The sequence below is a fragment of the Lissotriton vulgaris genome, chromosome 12 (genome assembly GCF_964263255.1).
Source record: "Lissotriton vulgaris chromosome 12, aLisVul1.2, whole genome shotgun sequence".
Taxonomy (NCBI): Eukaryota; Metazoa; Chordata; class Amphibia; order Caudata; family Salamandridae; genus Lissotriton; species Lissotriton vulgaris.
The window spans coordinates 172,366,320-172,385,967 of record NC_141700.1 but is presented as its reverse complement, the minus strand read 5'-3'; the positions used below and the strand labels follow the sequence as shown (position 1 = coordinate 172,385,967).

Below are 19,648 nucleotides of genomic sequence, written 5' to 3'. Positions count from 1 at the left end.
AATTACAAACATTATGCAAGGATCTATAATGCATGCACATATAAGAAAAATGTGTTACCTGCATCGTTTTCATGTACTTTTTATATTTTCTAATTTAGTCTGAATTTTTAATTTTGCATTGGTAGAATAGTTCTGCTTGTGTTCTTTTACTTTCTCACATTTTCTTATTGCAGCCGTTGCCTTTCACTTTTTTCTATTATGTCATGATGTAGAAAACAAATGCCAATCACATGCTTTCCTTTCAAGCCTCATCTGTACCTAAAGCTTTCATCTCCACCACCTTAAGCAAATCTTTCCTTCCTTAATCACAACACTAGGAGATCAGCCATGGCTGCTACAGCTGGAACCAGGCTTGGCTATGTAAATGTCATCTACTAAATATCAACTGATGATCAAGTGTCTGCATGATCACCAATTGTCCTAAATTCATCTGCAATACTTCCAATATGACATCTCTTCTCTTGTGCCTACTAATGAGCGCAATGTGTTTAAAATCATGTGCGTTGTTCATGGGTCCATGGTTATACCTTCACCAGCATTCATCAAGTGAAGGATTACTCCTCATCTTCCATGATGTATTCTTCAGATAGATATGCTCCTTGCCTAAATGTTGATAGACTATGAATATGACATAGGTGATTGCTGCACTCCAGCTCTTGCTCCTACAGTTTGGAAACCCCTTCCAATCTTCATTCAAACCATTTAATCATTTTCAGTTTTACATACTCAAAATCCCATCTCCTTTCTAAACAAAGTTGCTGGTTGTGTCCCTCCTTGTGCCATGGAAACCTCCATTGAATTAACACGCAAGAGATATGAAACATAATGCAGTAGTAGTCTTGACTCTAGCACTCCCCAATGGGGGATTTTCCATCTAAGAGGTATGCATACAAAGCAAGATACTGTTTTATTAAAAACTGTATTTTTTCTCTGGACTGTAAAGTAACAAAACACAAACTTTGTCTTATCAGAAGATATGCACATAGCAGGGTTTAAATGCTACAAATCGTGTTATACCTCCAATGGTCCGGACATAGGATGTCTGTTGGGAGAATGATAATCTTCAGGAAGAACTCCCTCACTGGAATCAAAGAAGATGGCATCATCACAACTAAGGCTTCTCATTATTCCACGCCTGTCTTCAAACTCAGCAGCACTGCTCTCACTTGTATCACTGCAGATACTATCATCTCTGCTTCGGGACTTTAAAATCGATTTTCGAGGAACATACTCCCCATTTTTAACATCGACAAAGACCCTAACAAGAAAATCAACAGAAGTTTTTTAGTGCGAGTTTAAGCTTCAATAATCCTAATCGTGTTCATATTAGATAATACTACAAACTACTTCACAATTGCAAGCATAACTTTATTATTTCCCAGGCTGAGACATATTAATTGATTCTAGGTGAAGTTGTAGCTGCCTTTACCCATTAAGCTGTAACAATCTGTCTCGAAAGGAGCAGACTCAACCAATTAGTCTCAACCAAATTGTCTTCATGTGTGATGAAAGATCACATTAAAAAATGCATGTATGTTATGAAACTTTCAGCAGTCGACATTTTTTAATCTTCCCTGTATGTAGGACACTGCTCCAAGAGGTCTAAGCCCTCAACTGCCAAGTCCCTTTCAATGAAACAAATGTAAGAGAAAGCAGCAGCAAACTTCTCTTAATGGAATGAGGAACAGAAGGCGGTACAACAGCGTTGAATGACTGCTTATTTTGGATTCAGAATTACAGCTCATTGTACGCACTTCTTCACAGGCTGACTTCATGAATGGTGCAAGCAAAGTCAGAGCACCTGTATTTCATTCTACCAACACGCCCCCAGCCTGTGAAGAAGTGCGTACAGCGCACGAAACGCGTCAGCGATTGACTGCAATTTTTCAGTTGGATGTTTGCACGAGGCAACTGCAGCTCTCCCATTAAACCGTCTATACTTTACCTGGTGTCTTGTGGCTTTCACTAAGGGGGCAACTCTTTTGTGTTTGTATGGATGCGGCTGGTCCGGCCGCGGTGGAAGCCCTGCCGATTTTTCGGTCTGCATGCTGGCGCCAACCGACGCCGGCATTTGGAGGCACTAGGAGCAGGGAGGAGAGTCGGATGGTGCCGCTGCCTTGATGGAAACCTCCATCTACCCACTGGGGACTTTTAAATTAACTTTGAATGACCATTGGCAAGCAATCCACTCGGATAATAATGCACGATTGACTGCAATTTTTCAGTTGGATGTTTGCACGAGGCAACTTCAGCTCTCCCATTAAACCGTCTATACTTTACCTGGTGTCTTGTGGCTTTCACTAAGGGGGCAACTCTTTTGTGTTTGAATATATATATATATATATATATATATATATATATATATATATATTCAAACAGAACTCCCAACACGCCACTTCCAACCAGCAGATCGGCGAAGCGCAAAAGCAGGAAATGCATAACGCGTTTCGGGCTACAAGCCCTTGTTCACATGCATGCATATATATATATATATATGCACACACACACACACACACACACACACACATATATACATCTGTGTGTGCACATTATAGCACTGTTTTCTAGCAAAGTATCAGCCCTGCTTCACTTCCTATATTACTAGCAGTGTCATTTACAGACTGACAATTATTTCACAAGTGCACCTATGCCAATATTTTTCTAGTTTTGAATCAGGTTGACTATGTATCTCTCGATCTCTTTTAATACATTAAGCTACAACTGGTCACTTCAAAAATCTGCATCGCCCATCACAAATATATTTGTAGTGTCCAAGCTAGGAGGAAGGGAAACCTGTTATATTGATTGACGTTTTTAATGTAAAATTAAGAATTTCCCATAAAGCTAGCTGCTACTTGGCAAAGTAGCTGCCATTCTCTTTCTATAGAGAGTTCCATTCCATTCCATGTTTTTACGTAACTGCAATTTAAAAAAGATAATTTGGAGCATAATTCCAAGAAGTGGTTACACTAATTCTCTTGCTGGCTGCTATGTATGTTAGTCGAATACATTCCTTATAGCTTTACCCAGCTTTACCGATGCCTTTCTGTTCAGTTTTTCCAAAGATAAATAAAGATGCCAATAAGAAGGAAAATATACTTAACTTAAACACCAGTTTCCTATACTGGATACCTCCATTAAATTAATAAATAACCCTCCTCCCTCCTTAGTGGAGCCAGTGGAACGGAAGCAGGCATGGGGATACCTGATCCTATGTCCTTCAGAAGACTGTCAAAATGAAGCAAGATTAAGTGGCTGTCAATGTACTGTAAACTACGCTTGTGGAAGTCAGTGGGCAGCCTTACAGTCACAGTACAGTTTTTCCCTGTATGCAAGGAAGCATTGGGAATATTTTCCTTTTACCATTTCTTTTTTAAATGGTTAAAATGGAAAAGGTTTATGTTACTTACCCTGTAGCATCTGTTCTTGGCATGTAGAGCTGTAGATTCACATGCTTTGCACACTCCTGCCATCTAGTGTTGGGTCCGTATGTTTGCAAGTTGTTTTTCTTCATAGAAGTCTTTTCCAGTCACAAGGTAAGGTGACTCCTCCTTTCCGTGATACTGCGCATGGACTCCATTGTTAGATTGTTTTCCCGCACAAGGGTGAGAATGGAGTAAGTAAGTGTAGTATAGAGATGTCCATGAGTATGTAGTGTGAATAATAAGAACTGCAACAGATACAGGTGTCCAGGGAGGAGGGAGGGTGCATGTGAATTTACAGCTCTACATGCCAAGAACAGATGCTTATAGGGTACGTAAAATATTCAGTTTGAGGCATGTATGCTGTAGATACACATGCTTTGCATAGATTGTATAGCAGTACCCTCCAAAAGCGGTGACTAACCAGTGGGTGTTGCAGTTGTTTGAAAAATACTTTTTAGTACTGCTGCTCCTACATTAGCTTGTTGATTTGCTAATACATCCACACATTGATGTTTGGTACATGTGTGTGATGTGGACCATGTAGCTTCCTTACATATGTCAGCTAAGGGAATGTTACCTAAAAATGGCCCATGAGCCTTGTGAGAACAATATTGAGGTTCCAGACAGGTGCAGGTAGTACCCTGGGTGGTATTATTCTTTTAAATCTTTCCATAAAAGTTTTAATAACTGGAACTTTGAATAAGGATAAATGTTGTCTGTTTTGTAGATATCCAGCGACTGCCGCAAGGTGTAGTTGAATGGATGTGTAGGCTAAACCTACTCGCTGTAGATGCAAAAGATAACAAATAATATTTTGTTTAGAGAAACATTTTGGGCAAAAAGTTCTGTCAAGTGACAGAAGTGAGGGAGGGTGAGGGGGCGTGGCTTAGCCAGCCACAATGGCGGCTGTGTCCTGCTGAGGCTCCGCGATCGGGCTAGAATCCTGCCCAGTTCCTGAGATCGCCGGGAGCCTCAACCTACAGCAAAAGCACCTGTAATGCCCCCACTCATTGAGGCATCCTCCAGGTGAGCCGCGAGGACTGCTGGCGAGCGGCACACACCGAAACATCTCTTGCCGGAGCCGTGCGCCGAGTCCCAAAATGGCGGACGCGGCTCCGTCCCACAGATGCCTACGCCGCCGAGAGCCTGTTCCTTGAGCGGAGGCCCTGGGAGACGCGGCCAGCCGGCGGCTGCAGAGATCCCAGGTGAGCGGTGAGACCGGCCCACGGGGGTGTACTCCGGACCAAGCTTTCTCCCGCGGCCGCACTCCGGCACGCAAGATGGTGGCCACCATCCCGGAGCTCCGCTACACCAGCGCTCCTGATCAACCGGGAGCCTGATCTGACTCCAGCACCGGCCCAGCCCACTGCCGCGGATCACCTGTGGCTGCGCCCTCGAGACGTCCGCGACCTCCACTTGGGGCGGTGAGTGAGTGCCTGCCTCCCCCCCCCCCCCCCCCTCCTCCGAGGATCCCAGCGCCGGCACCCCAGCGGCCTCCTACCTCCTCTGGGACCCATAAGAGGACACAGGTCGCATCGTCCCCTGGTCGGGGGGGCCGAGACGCTCCTGCCACCACGAGCGGCTCTGCGGACCAGAGCGCGTGACTTCAAAATGGCGCCCACAGAGACCCGGACACCGTGACCAGCGCGAGCCCCATCCTAGGAGCAAAGGTGCTCGCCCGAGCCTGCGGCGGCCACACGCCACATCGAGGACGACCTGCCGCTGCCCCGGACCCCCCAGGTCCCTACCACCTGACCCTCTCCCCAACGACCGGCATAGAGACTGCACCATACGCCAAAGGGGGAGGGTGCGAGAACTGGCCACACTCTGGGAGCCCCTTCTCCTCGAGAACTTGGACAGCGGAGGAGGGCCCCCTGATGGTACACGCCTGTGGGCACTCGCGTGACCTCCTGCTGCTCCACTGAATTCACCGGCGGCTACAGGCCGCCGGCGCGCTCCGGACCTGAGGAGCCCAGAGTTGAAACCGTACTTGCCTCAGTACCAACAAGAACTGGGTAACCAACCCCCACTGGGTTACCATCCACCCCAGAGAACTGGTAGCCGACGGCCCACTGCTCCCGGAATCTACAAGAGCGCGGTGCCCTCTTCCCCGGACCCATGGGGAAACCGAAGGGCTCGCAGGTGACTGCTGTCCCTGAAACGGCCATTGAGAAGATGCCACACACGAGGACCTGGACACAAGCCAACACGCCGCATACTGACCCCACACTATCGGCGAAACTGGACCAGGTGATGGCGGCAATTGAACTGTCCCGACTCTCAATGGAGGAACGATTGGGTGTCTTGATGACGGACATTAGCCTGATTCGCGACGACCATCGTAAGTTGGCGGACAGAGTGAAGGAAGGAGAACGGATCGTGGCCACGCCGCAACCCACAGTGAAAACACAGGAGGCAGACATGAAGGAGGTCCTGCGCCGCGTGGCGGCCCGCGAGGAACGCATGGTTGATTTGGAGGGACGCTCGAGGCGGTGTAACATCCGCGTCCTGGGTCTGCCGGAGGGGATTGAAAACTCGGACCCTCTGACCTACATGGAATCATGGACCACATCGTTCACCCCCGAGTCAGAGCGCTCAGTATTCTTCTCTATTGAAAGAGCCCACAGGGTACCCGCTCGGAAACCCAAGCCAGGACTCCCTCCACGTCCCATGCTGGCTAAATTCCTGCACTTCTGAGACCGCGATGCAGTGCTCCGTGCGGCCCGGACGGCGGGCCCCCTGCAAGTAGAGGACCAGCAGGTCATGGTGTTCACTGATTATGCCCGAGAAGTCCAGCAGCAACGATCTACCTTTCTGGAGGTTAAAAGACGCCTCCGCGCAAATGATCTCCAGTACTCCTTGTTGTTCCCGGCCCGCCTCAAAGTGCTACACAAAGGGAAGGCCATATTCTTCACCACGGCGGAGGAGGCACGGGATTGGACTGAGTTTCATTGCCTGCTGATCCCTAAACCCGGACCCCAGCGGATGCACAACAACGACTCGCGACGATCCAGAAGACGGGGCACGAAGCGTACCCAGACAGGGTCCCCCAAAAGCCAAGCATCCTCCCCCTCGAGCTCACCCGACCTCACACAAATCATGCAGGAGAGGCGTGACGCCTTACGAGCGGCGACTGAACTGCACACTTCACCCCTTGCATCGGATCTGGAATGCCCACCGCACCTATTCACCCCTGAGAAAGACCGGGACAGTGATGGCACAATGTCAGGGTTTGGCCCAATCTCTTCCCCCAGCACACACATTGGACGCTACCCTAGCTGGACAACCTGGCGCCTCTTCGTGATGGGCGGAAAGACAGCTGGTGTATCCTCTTTTTTTGGTTGCCTAATATACTAAGCGATGTTTGTGAGCCAAGATTGCATAATCAGATAACTGTATGCGCTTGCGTGCGATAGACATCTCTCGTGCAAAAGCCCGATTCGCGCACAAGCCTGGTAGTGACACACGCTGCCACCCACGCAGAATTCTGTTGTATTTCTCCCCTCGTGGGACATTAGTTTGGATATGCCACCTCCGGTGATATATCCTCAGTATTGGGACTGTTGCCCATCCATGGTTCTACCTGTTATCCCCGTCAGTTCCTCCCCCACACTTATGGAAGCATGGCGAGCAGGAGCACACACGAAACGCAAGACCCTATTGCCCTCGGGAACTGCAAGGGGGCCCCATCCACAAGCACGACACCTTAGTAATGGCGGTTCCACGGTCGGATGTGAACGTTCTTACACTGAATGTACGGGGCCTACACACACCCAGCAAACGCTACTCTGTTTACTCCTACATCAAGCGTATGTCAGCCAGTATTGCGGTTCTGCAAGAGACACATATTAACGCTACCGAACTAGGCCGGTTACAGACCAAGTGGCGGGGGACCTTTTATGCCACGCAATACTCGGCATTTGCGCGTGGCGCCTTAATTTGGATTAGACCAGGCACCCCCTTCCGAGTGCTCAGGCGGGTGGTAGACAGAGAGGGCAGATATGCACTTCTAGAGGGAATTTTAGACAGACAAGGGATCCTCCTGGGCAGCATTTACGCCCCTAATACAGAGCAGGACAAATTCTGGGACCACCTCACAGGAGTCTTAGCCCAGTTAACTACAGTTCCATGGTTGTTATGGGGTGACTACAATTGCACGCTGGACCCCACTCTGGACCGATCACAACACACACTCCCCAATCCCTCGGCAAGCAGAACTCTTCAGAGCTTGGACCACACATTGGGCGCTTACTGACGCATGGTGGCACTTACATCCACTGGCTCGCATTTACTCATTCCACTCAAAACCTCACAACCTCCGGGTCCGCCTAGACAGATTCTTATGCTCTGCACCAATCCTCTCTAAGGTAACATCTTCGGACTACCTAGGTCGGATCCTCTCGGATCATGACGCCCACATTTTGCGCTTGACCTGGCGCCCCCCACACCCACCAGTCCCCACTTGGCGTCTCCCTAGAGACTGCCTATCAGACCTGGTGTTTAGGGACACACACAAAACCAGCATACAAGATTACTTTGCACACAACACGAACACAGCATCGTCGGCACTGGTGGAGTGGGATGCATTTAAAGTGGTGGCACAGGGGGAATGCATCAAACAGATCGCAGGGGTTCGCCGCACATTGGAACAGACACTCCTAACCTCGGAACAGCGTTTAGCTGCACTCACTAAACAAACCGATGACTCTGAGGAACACGCTGTGCTCACGGCCGAGGCGAAGGCAGTATATCAGACTGCCTGTGCTGATCTTCGAAAATACAATTTCAGGGCCTATGCCTCCAGAGTTCATAAGGACAGGAACAAAACGGGAGCGATGCTCGCCTGGATGGCGAGGCAGGACACCGAAATCAAACCGATCACGGGTATTATCAACCCAGAGGGCATGCTAGTGCGATCTCAAGCCGAGATCCTCCAGGCGTTCCAATGCTATTACACACAGGTATACGGAGCCCCGACCCGGTACTCTCCATCATTCGTGGACCGTTTCCTAGATCCACTGACGTTGCCCACGATATCGGACGCTGATAGGCGTACGCTTGACACTAAGATAGCACCCGCAAATATCACCCAAGCGCTGCGTGCCCTGTCTCGGAATAAAGCTCCGGGACTCGACGGCTTCCCACTAGAATACTACTTGACGTTTTCTCCCCTGGTGGTCCCCCGGTTGACTTGGATGTTCGAGGCATCCCTTCATCTGGGAAAACTACCCCAGTCACTGCGAGAATCCGTGATTGTTACCTTTCCCAAACCCCACAGGGACCCACTCCACATGGGATCGTACCGCCCTATCACGCTCCTGTCGGCAGACTAAGATTCTCGGGAAGATCCTAGCTGACAGATATGCCCAGGCCATATGCCCACTGATCCACCCTGACCAATGTGGCTTCGTTCCGGGAAGGAACACCACACAGAACCTCCGCCGAGTCTTCCATGTCCAGGATCAGGTACGGGACAGATTCCCCCGCGCCGCCTGCCTCATTATGGATCTGGAGAAGGCGTTAGACACCCTCACCTGGCCATTACTCTTCTCGGTCCTACGTCGCCTCAACGTTGGCCCGAGGCTCATGGCGTACACATGCCTTCTGTACACCGATCTGACAACGCGAGTACGGATCGGGAAACATCTCATCTGTATTTGAGGTTCAACGAGGCACGAGACAGGGGTGCCCCCTGTCGCCTTTTTTATTTGCCCTGGCCGTCGAACCGCTGGCGATTAGACTACGCCAGGAGGGAATGCATTGGGGCATCCCGCTCGCGGACGGTACACATTGCGTCTCTATGTACGCAGATGACCTCATATACGTCCGGGACATCGAGACTGACCTAACCCCCATAGGGGTAGTGCTTGCTGAATTCGCAGACGCCTCAGGACTCCAGGTGAACTGGGACAAGTCCACAATCTATCCCCCTCCACCCGAGCTTAACTCCCCGGGACGTTGGGCTGGGAACCCATAGACTCATGGTCCGCGGAAGCCCCCCGGTACCTCGGTGTCCGCCTGTACCACTCTCGGGCAGACATCTTTGAGGGTAATCACCGTAAAACGCTCGCTGGCCTACGCCCGACTGTTGCCTTCTGGAATAAGCTCCCACTAGCCCCAATAGGGCGGATAGCCCTGGCTAAAATTGTGATGCTTCCCCGACTCCTCTACCACTTCACTAATCTACCGGTGGTGCCACCCAGGTCGTTCTTCCGGGACCTCAACTCTCTCCTAGGTACCCTTATATGGGGCGCAGGCCGACACAGGGTGGCCCTGAAAACCCTCCAACTTCCCACAACAAAAGGCGGGCTCAGAGCTCCCTCCTTCGAATCCTATTTCCTGGCGGCGCAGCTCCAATGGCTGTTGTATTGGACGGCGGACCGTTACACCCAGGAGACTTTTACCCCGACCGGCAGAGTCACAACCTCGGAACTCACCCGTCTTCTCCTCCCGGGCACCAAGCCCCGGCGAACATACCCCCTTCAAGTCGCGATAGCGCGCCAGTGCATGATGCGGATTCACCGGATGTGCCCCGGTAGACCCCCATACTCCCCGCTACTACCGCTGATAGGCTGCCCCAGACAGGACTCTTATTTCACGGCTCCAATGCTAGCTGAATGGACGCACTGTGCCATCACGGACATGGAGTCGCTCTTTGAGGAAGGTCAGTTGAAACCAATCGACCGACTGGTCGCTGAGTTCGAACTCCCCCCAGGTCAATTCCTCAGACACCGACAGTTGCTCGAGGGATTCCGTCCCTACTATAATCTCCAGGCCGGTGAACCTGACACGCATCCAGTAATGCACACTATCCTACATATGGGAGTGGGATGCCACTTGGTCACCTGGCTGTATAAATCGATCCGGGAACTCTTGTACGCTCCCCTGGCGACTCTACGGGCCACATGGGAAGAAGACATCAGTCGCGCACTACACGACTCGGAATGGACCAGAGCACTTGAGGCCCCAAAACGCGTCTCTAGGACTGCCCGCTTCAAAAACATTTAATACTATATACTACACAGGGCATACCTCACCACGGCGCGTCTGCAAAAGTTTTACCCATCAACACAATTCCTATGCCCCAGATGCCGCTTCCCCGATGCAGATTTTCGCCATATGTTTTGGAGCTGTCCCGACCTCCACTCCCTATGGCAAACGGTGCACGACACATTGACGGATCTCACAGGCCTCACAACACTAGCCTCCTGGGAATCCAGCGCGCTAGGCATTTTTCATGTCCCTAAGCAAGAACCGGTGCATAGACGCTTTGTGTCCTTAGCGCTGCTACTGGCGAAAAGATGCATAGCCATGCACTGGCGGTCCCCGGAGGGTCCCCCCCATAGCGGCATGGACAGGGGCGGTCTGTAAGTGGGCGGCGGCGGAGGAAGATGCTCTTAGGGAGGAGGAGGCCAGGGGTGCGCGTAAAAACCCCATTTCTATGGAATGGGCCATGCTCCTTCATAGCTTCCGGCAGTCCTTGCACACAGAAGACCCACTTACACCCCCCCTCCCCCGCCCGAGAGAGCCCATAGTCTTTGACTGTTGCCAGTCATCCCAGTATCGAATCCCGGTGCTTCACACCTCCTCGTCAACGCCCCGCTGCCATGTCACCCATCCCCGCTACTCACATATGTGGGATGCCTCCACCCCCTGACCGTCCTACCTCACTGTGAGTACATACTGGGGGAACCCCTTGCCTCCAGACGCCCGACACCTGTTTTCTTTTACCATGATCTTGCTAGCGCCTATATGCTTCCCCCTCACAGTTCCGTCCCCCCCGTTACCTGGTAACACCGCTATGCGAACTGTACAGACCCCGATCCTACGCCCTCGAGGCAGGAATTCACATGCCCTCTGTTATTCTCCGTCCCCCTTTGGAGCACACTCACTGTATCCCAGCCTGATGACCTATTTGATTGATCTGTACTGTTTAATGGAGGAAGTACCTAATTACACCAGTTTATATACAGAAATGTTGCGCGCATGGCTGACCGTGGCTGAATGTTGACGCTACGCCAGCAGTTGATCCACTCTGTACCCATGTTCTATGATGCAACAATAAAAACAAATTTACAAAAAAAGAAGTGAGGGAGGGAGCTCCAGATCGGCATTGAGAGGAGTGGAAAGAAAAGAACCGACTTCAACAATCGGAGGTAGCGGTTATATTGTGCCACAGACGTCACTTCTGGAGTGGGACGGTTCCGACACGGAGCCACACTATGCCACCTTCTGGCTTGAGAAGGAAATGTTGATAAAATCACAAGGATCTAGTCGAGCCTGGTGTACTCACAAGGTGAGGAATCCGGGGTTAGATGTAGCCATCAGAAAATTCAAATTTTCAGTTACTCTTAAGTGATATTGTGTACAGCACATGGGGCGTATATGACAAATTCAAGAGTGTATTGAGTATTAGTTTTTCTAAACTTCCCAATAAAGGTTTGTTCCCACAAAACCGCACTTGTATATATGTCATTTTATTTTTTTTCATTTTGTCAGTTGGGATCGAAATATGTAATTTGTTTAGTAAAGGCCTACTTAAACATATGATCTAATGAAATCCCTACAAATAAAGCAACCACAGTACGCTTGTCAAACTGTAACAGCCTCAGAATCTCACTTTCACAGTGAACATTTTGTCAATAAGAATCTAGAAATCTTTGTAAGTCTCCATTAAGCATCAGAGAGATCTTATTTGACCGCAGCCATCAGGTATTGCACTCAGATTAGTCAACTATGCTCACAAGAGCGGATTTCTTGGAGATCTACTATAAAACGATGAAGAGTTCGGTCTAAGGCAACACTAATCGTTTAGGACACTTTGGAGTAGTAAGGGTATAGGGTGTTCTGCAATGTCATAGGCAAAATGTCAAGAAAACCATCCTGACATGTCTGCAAAAGTTTGAATTTTATCACCCTTTCCAAAGAACAATAAACTCTAAGGATTATAAACTAGGCAGACTGCTGTCTTTTACATAACTAAATGGTTAACAGGTGACAGACAATGAACTGTGTTTTCTACCTGTAAATGTCTGCAGGAGTTTTAATATGTGGCAGTTCTGTGTGTCCATTACCATTGCTGTTCTTCCTTTTCCGTTTTGCCTCCTCCTTTTTTTCGCTGAATTTTAAAGTAGTATTTTTTCCTGTGTTTATTCTTACCTAAAATATAAAATGCAAAAGGAACATAAATGAAGACATTATTAGACAGTACATTGAAACCCTGCTTTTTCATTCATACATATTTTGAAATGCATGAATACAGTTTATCAGCCTGGATTATCACTGTTGCGTAGACTGTGAGGCAGGTTTTATTTCATACTTGAATGAATGCGTTAATAACATGCAACACAGGTATTATGAAAAAAAACCATAGCCAATTTAACAACTTTCTTTGCCAAAAAGCCAAGCTGAAGCCCTTCACTATTGTGGCTAAAGAGATCAACCTAGTCTACATAACATAGCAGGTCTCAAAGCGGCTAGAGATGTCAAAGTCTGAGAAAATACTGAAAAACACAAATAATTAACATATCAAGATTGAAGATCTCGAGAGAGGGAATATTAATGGAATGAAGCCCATAGTGCATACAAATTCTATTACCAAGGCTACTTTCAAAATTATTAATATAGAATAAAAACGACCTAATCAGAGGTAAACATTTTTTTTTATTAGTTCTACTCTGAACACCTTCCATCAAAGACCGTCATATGAGAAGACCAGCATATTCAGACTAAAGCACAGTAATTAAATATATAAGCGGACTGTTTGGTGGAAACTTCCCTCACCAAGTCCTTAATGAGATTGGTAATATCTGTAGTTTGTAAGAGTAGCCATCAGCTATACGAACAGGCCACTGGGAATATCTGAACAGGCGACTGCGATTATCAGTCACAAGGAGTAGACCTCCAGAAACAGTAAGCATATTTTTAGCCACCCATGAAGGCCCACTCTGTGTACAGCCCTTTAAGGCAGTGACAGATACTTAAGAACGAAGTCCATGGAACCCTCACTTTCTCTTTGGAGTTTCTAAAGAGGTGTCCCAACATTTCTTTTAAACACAATCATGAGGAACCAAGTCAAACAATGACGGGGGGGGGTATGGGGATAAATCCAACAAGACTAAAAATGGAAAAATGGAGACCAGATGCATCGTCTCAGATGCATGCACAGACACATTAGAAAAAGTAACATTGCATTGCAGGCAGTCCAGATCTGGTGGCAGAGAAGCTGAGCCGGACCTGCAAGCACACTCCGAATCTGGGTTCCTGGGAGGACAATAGGCCAGCTTCAACACAGTCATCCCATGAGATGGAATCAACTAAGTTGTCCGTAACAATGGGTAGTAACTTGCCGTAGACAGCACATGGCCAGGTTCAGAGGGCTCACAAAGGATTCATGAAGAGGCAACGTCAGGCCCAGGATCCAGGAATTAAATAAAGGGTTATACAATCTTGGTCACTTTCTTAGTGACAGGGGCACTCTCAATCATCTCGGATTGAACATAGTTCTGGGATGGTAGACATCAGCCCTTTAGTAAACATCAGTAATTTAGTATCTTGGGAGTTCTTGATGTATGGACTGGTTTGGTAGTTTAGCCGGAGGGGAAGCTCACCACAGGCACCATCCAACATATTTAACATTTAGGAAGTGTAGGGTGATTCCTAGACTCCCAAGTCAATGGAGTCTTAGATAAAGAATCCATATACTGTGAGGCTGTAGCAGCCTGAACTAACAGGCTATGAGTAGTAGGATATTTGAGGAGACAAACTGGGTCTCCATGCGCAGGCTGGTGCCTGTGAGATATAGCACTGTCTACAGAGACCGCTGTATCAGGCTTGACCCAAGTACCCAACAACATGTCGAACAAGGCCTCACTGTATGGAAGAACTGGCTCTTCCCCCAACTGTCCTTGATAAAGGAATAAAGGAAATCAATCAGAGGGTCGGTGAACTTCTCCACCGTAGGCAGTGACAAGTCCAAAACCGCAGCCACTCTCCTCAATACATCTGCGAAGGAGGAACTTGATTCAGTAGCGAAACTAGGAGGAGAAAGTATCCCAGAGGCTGGGGAAAACTCAAGCCCACCAGCTTCACCAAGTGCAGATATCTAACTCTCCTCCACTTGTGACGGAATAGTCTCAGAAATGGGCTGAAAATACCTAGACTCCCTTGTACCACCTGCCACAAGGCGACTCCCATAAGTCTCATCATGAGAAGGAAGTGAAAATGCCACATTTGCCTCAGTTTGCTCTATCAACTATGCATCCGATGCTGAGAAGACGCAGCTTATATGTCAATTGGAAAATGAGAAGTGACTTTGATCAGTGTCAATGACTTCAATGCCGGAGTAGACTGATCAAGAACGGACGCCGAAGGTGGAGTCCCCAAAGGGCTTGTGCACTGGTTCCGAAGCAGAGGCGGCCGATTGGCACAAACGAACAAGTTACTTACCTTTGGTAACGCTTTTTCTGGTAGATACAGTATCTGCCTGTGGATTCCTCACCTTGTGATTCCTCACCTTGTGAATATCCCCCTGCGTCAGCAACGTTCGGAAAATTCTTTGTAGAACGCCGGCGTGGACGACATCATAGGAGCAGGGCATCGCGCGCGACTCCATCTGACGTCACTGACTCCTTATTAGGCCTACGTCGGCGTGATGACATCAGTTCCGCCCTTTTTTCCGCGCCTTCGAGGCACCCAGACGGATCAATGACAGAAGATATATAAATATACACTGTACACAGTACATAAAAACCTAAAAAATTGCACACACAGTGTGTAGCTAAGGTTTGTAAATCAAACAAATTTCAAACATAAAAATGCATAAGAATACATAAATACAAGTATAGCAGAGCGGACAACGGGGAGGCGGGTGGGTCAGTGAGGAATCCACAGGCAGATACTGTATCTACCAGAAAAAGCGTTACCGAAGGTAAGTAACTTGTTCTTCTGATAGATACATCTGCCTTGTGGATTCCTCACCTTGTGAATAGAGTCCCACAGCAGTCCCCACTCCCGGAGGAGGGTGTCCACTCTGCTATACCAGAAAATCTTGGAGGACAGAGCGCGCAAAGTGGCCGTCCTTCCTCACCTCGGTATCTAAGCAGTAGTGCTTCGCGAAAGTGTGGAGGGAGGCCCAAGTCGCGGCTCTGCAAATGTCCTCAACAGGAACACCTATAGACAAAGCGATTTTGCAGACTTTGCTCTAGTTGAATGAGCTCTGATACCCTCAGGAGGGTCCTTACCTGCCAGAGAGTAGCAAATCTTAATGCACAGGATTATCCATCTGGAAAGTGTGCGCTTGTGCACCGCTCTGCCCTTTTTGCAGCCAGCAAAACCCACGAAGAGCTGATCATCCATACGATAGTCTTTAGTCCTATCGAGATAGAAACTGACTGCTCTCTTAGGGTCCAAGCGATGAAGCCTCTCCTCCTCCTTGGAAGGGTGAGGGGGAGGATAGAAGGTAGGAAGGGTAATGGTTTGCCCTAGATGGAAGGGAGTTACCACCTTAGGGAGAAAAGCAGCCCTGGTCCGGAGTACCATTCTTTCAGCATGCATAGTCAAGAATGGGGGCTTGGAACTAAGAGCTTGAAGCTCACTCACCCTCCTTGCAGAGGTAATTGCAACCAAGAAGACCGTTTTAAAAGATAAAAGCCACACGGGACACTTGTGCAAGGGTTCGAAGGGAGAACCCATCAAATAGGTTAAAACAAGATTCAAATCCCAATGAGGAACAATAAAAGGTGTAGGAGGTAACTTATTAGTAAGACCCTTCAAAAACCTCAAAACCACAGGAGACTTAAAAAGAGAGGGCTGATTCGGCAAACAGAGAAATGCCGATAAAGCAGAAAGGTAACCCTTGACTGTGGCAACAGCAAAACCTTGCTGTGCGAGAGAAAGAGCAAACTGTAAAATGTGAGACAATTGAGCCTTTAAAGGGTCAACAGCCCTCTCGCCACACCAAGAGACAAATTTAGACCACCTATAAGAATAGATGGACTTAGTGGAGTCACCCCTGGCAGAAAGAATGACATCCACCACATCGTGAGGGAGAGAAAATAAAATCAGGTTGCCCCGTTCAATCTCCAGGCATGAAGGTGTAATGTCTGGAGGTGGGGGTGTAGAACCTGCCCCTCCATCTGAGAGAGGAGGTCTGCCCTGAAAGAGAGACGGAGCGGCGGGTGAGAGGAGAGGTGGAGAAGATCTGTGTACCACACCCTTCTTGGACAATCCTGGGCGATCAATATGACTTGGGCCCGGTCTTGGCGAATCTTCCTCAGAACCCGAGGAATCAAAGGTATGGGAGGAAACGCTTAAAGGAGATGTGAGCACGAACTCAACTGAAACGCATCCCCCAAGGCTCCTTGCATCGGATACTGGAGACTGCAGAATGACGGGCAGTGAGCATTCTCGAGAATGGCAAACCGGTCCACCTGAGGAGTTCCCGACGTCCGAAAGACGTGACGAACCACCTCTGGGTGAAGCCTCCACTTGTGATCGGCCGAGAAGCGCCGACTGAGACTGTCTGCACGTACGTTCAGAACTCCGGCCAGATGATTTGCCATCAGACAAATCTTATGGTCCTGAACCCAAGACCAGAGTCGCAGAGCCTCTCTGCAGAGACACCACGACCCCACTCCTCCCTGTTTGTTGATATACCACATCGCGGTCGTATTGTCCGCCAGGACCTGAACTGACTGACCACGAAGGGAAAGGAGAAAGGCCTTGAGCACCAGACGAATTGCCCGCAATTCTAGAAGGTTGATGCGAAGCAACCTTTCCTCTGGAGACCAAAGACCCTTGACCTCCAGATCCCCCAGATGTGCACCCCACCCTAGAGTGGATGCATCCGTTATCACTGTGGCCACCGGAGGAGGTAGTTGAAAAGGCTTTCCTCGAGACAGATTGCCTTCCACGCCCCATCACGACAGATCCGTCGCAGTTTCTCTGGAGATCCTCACAGACTCACTGAGATCTCCATTGTGCTGATACCACTGCCTGCGGAGGCACCACTGGAGTACCCTCATGTGCCAGCGTGCATGGTTGACCAATAGAATGCAAGAAGCTATCAGACCGAGCAGGCGAAGAACCTTCAGGACTGGAACAACTGCTCCATTGCAAAACAAAGGAATCATTTCCTGTATGTTGCGAAACCTTTTAGGAGGAGGGAATGCACGACACATAATTGTGTCCAGTACCACACCTATGAACAGGTTACGCTGGGAGGGCACCAGGTGAGATTTGGGTACATTTATTGAAAAACCCAACCTGTGTAACAACTGAGTTGTATCCTGTAGATGACGGAGCACTGTCTCTGGAGATTCCGCTTTGATCAGCCAATCGTCCAGGTACGGGAACACTGGAACCCCCGACCTTCTGAGATGTGCAGCCACCACAGCCATCACCTTGGTGAAAACTCGAGCGCAGTAGTAAGCCCAAACGGAAGGACCGCAAACTGGTAGTGTTGCGATCCCACTGTAAAACGGAGATACTTTCTGTGCAACTTCAGAATGGGGATGTGAAAATACGCATCCTGCAAGTCGAGCGACACCATCCAGTCTTCTTCCATCAGCGCTTGAAGAACCTGTGCAAGTGTGAGCATTTTGAACTTCTCCTGTTTGAGATAGAGGTTCAAAATCCCGAGGTCCAGAATTGGACGTAACCTGCCATCCTTCTTGGGGATGAGGAAATACCGGGAGTAGCACCCCAGACCCCTTTCCTGCTCTGGAACCACCTCTATCGCACCTTTTCTGAACAGTGCCAGGACTTCTTCCTGCAGGAGAAGCAGGTGGTCCTCCGAACAATAACCTTAGCAAGGAGGGTAAATGGGAGGGAACTCCTGAAAAGGAAGTACATACCCATTTTCTACGAGATTGAGAACCCAAAGATCTGAAGTAACCGATTCCCAATCCCGTAGAAAATGAGTAAGTTGACCCCCCACTGGAACCGCATGATCCGGAATGGCGGATCTACGGCTGCTTTGCTGCTGCGGGTGGGGGATGATTGTTAGAGGAGGAAGTAGAGGAGGAGGAGGCTTGGCGTCCACGAGCACAACTCTTTTGTCTACCTCTGTAAGACTTATACAATGGGTTCTGCTGCTGACCTTGTTTAAAGGGACGAAAAGTGGATCTACCAAATCCCCTAAACTTCCTGGTGGTAGAGCCTCTAGCCTGTAGGCCCAAAGATCTTGCCGTCGCCCGGCTATCTTTGAACCTCTCCAACGCAACATCCGCTTTTTTACCAAAGACGCTAGTTCCGTCAAATGGTAAGTCTATTAGAGTAGACTGTACATCTGCTGAAAACTCAGAAGACTTAAGCCATGCGGCTCTTCTCGTGGCAACAGTAGAGCCCATTATCCTGGCCACAGAGTCCGTCGTGTCCACGCCACTCTGAATAACCTGGCGGGCCGCTGCCTGAGTATCAGAGACTACTTCATTGAAGTTCTTTCGATCTTCCTCTGGAAGCTTAGTTGACAACTGCTTCACAGAGTCCATCAATGCATGAATATATCTCCCCAGCAGGCAAGTAGCATTGGTTGATTTAAGAGCCATGCTACCCGAGGAGAAAATCTTCTTTGCAGACTGGTCCAATTTTTTTAAGTCTTTGTCTGCTGGCACCTGTGGAAAAGAACCTGCAGACCTGTTGGAACAAGCGGCCTGCACAACCAGACTTTCCGGTGAAGGATGTGAAGACAGAAACTCAGGGTCACCAGGTGCCACCCTATAACGTCTTGCCACCGACCTGGATACTGCAGGAGCAGTCAATGGTCTCTTCCATACCTCCATTATCGGCTCAGTCAAAGCCTCAGTGAATGGGAGTGTGGGCTCTATAATAGAGGAAGGCGAATGCAAAACCTCCGTGAGTATGTTAGGCTTGAACTCAACGGTAGGTAAAGTCAGATTAAGCAGCTCCGCAGCCTTCTTAATGACGACATGGTAGGGTGCCTCTTCCTTAGATGGTGCATCAGAAACTGATGGCAAAACCCACTCAGGAGAGAGTTCCAGGCCACTAGCACTATGTAGGTCCTCAAAACAGTCCCCTTGATCCAGAAGCTCTCCTTCCTCTGCTTCAGGATCTTCGTACTCCTTTTCCTCCATGAGGCGTTGAGCTCTGTGCCTCGAGCACTCCAGACGAATCGAAGTCGTCGGATCCGGTGACGACTCCGTCGGAGCCGGCGTCGAACAAGGAGCCGGGACAGCTGAAGGACGAGAATCTCGAACCAGCGT

At 49.0% G+C, this 19,648-nt stretch overlaps 1 protein-coding gene across 1 annotated transcript in view; it reads right to left on the bottom strand.

The window, feature by feature from the left end:
• URI1 (URI1 prefoldin like chaperone) overlaps window positions 1–19,648 on the bottom strand; it is a 466,682-nt gene that overhangs the window by 33,642 nt on the left and 413,392 nt on the right. The window contains exons 9-10 of the mRNA XM_086947708.1: window positions 12,448–12,584; window positions 1,018–1,258 (exon numbers count right to left, since the gene is read on the bottom strand). Of these exons, the coding sequence (XP_086803834.1) occupies window positions 1,018–1,258; window positions 12,448–12,584 (378 nt within the window). The remainder of the gene's footprint in view (window positions 1–1,017; window positions 1,259–12,447; window positions 12,585–19,648) is intronic.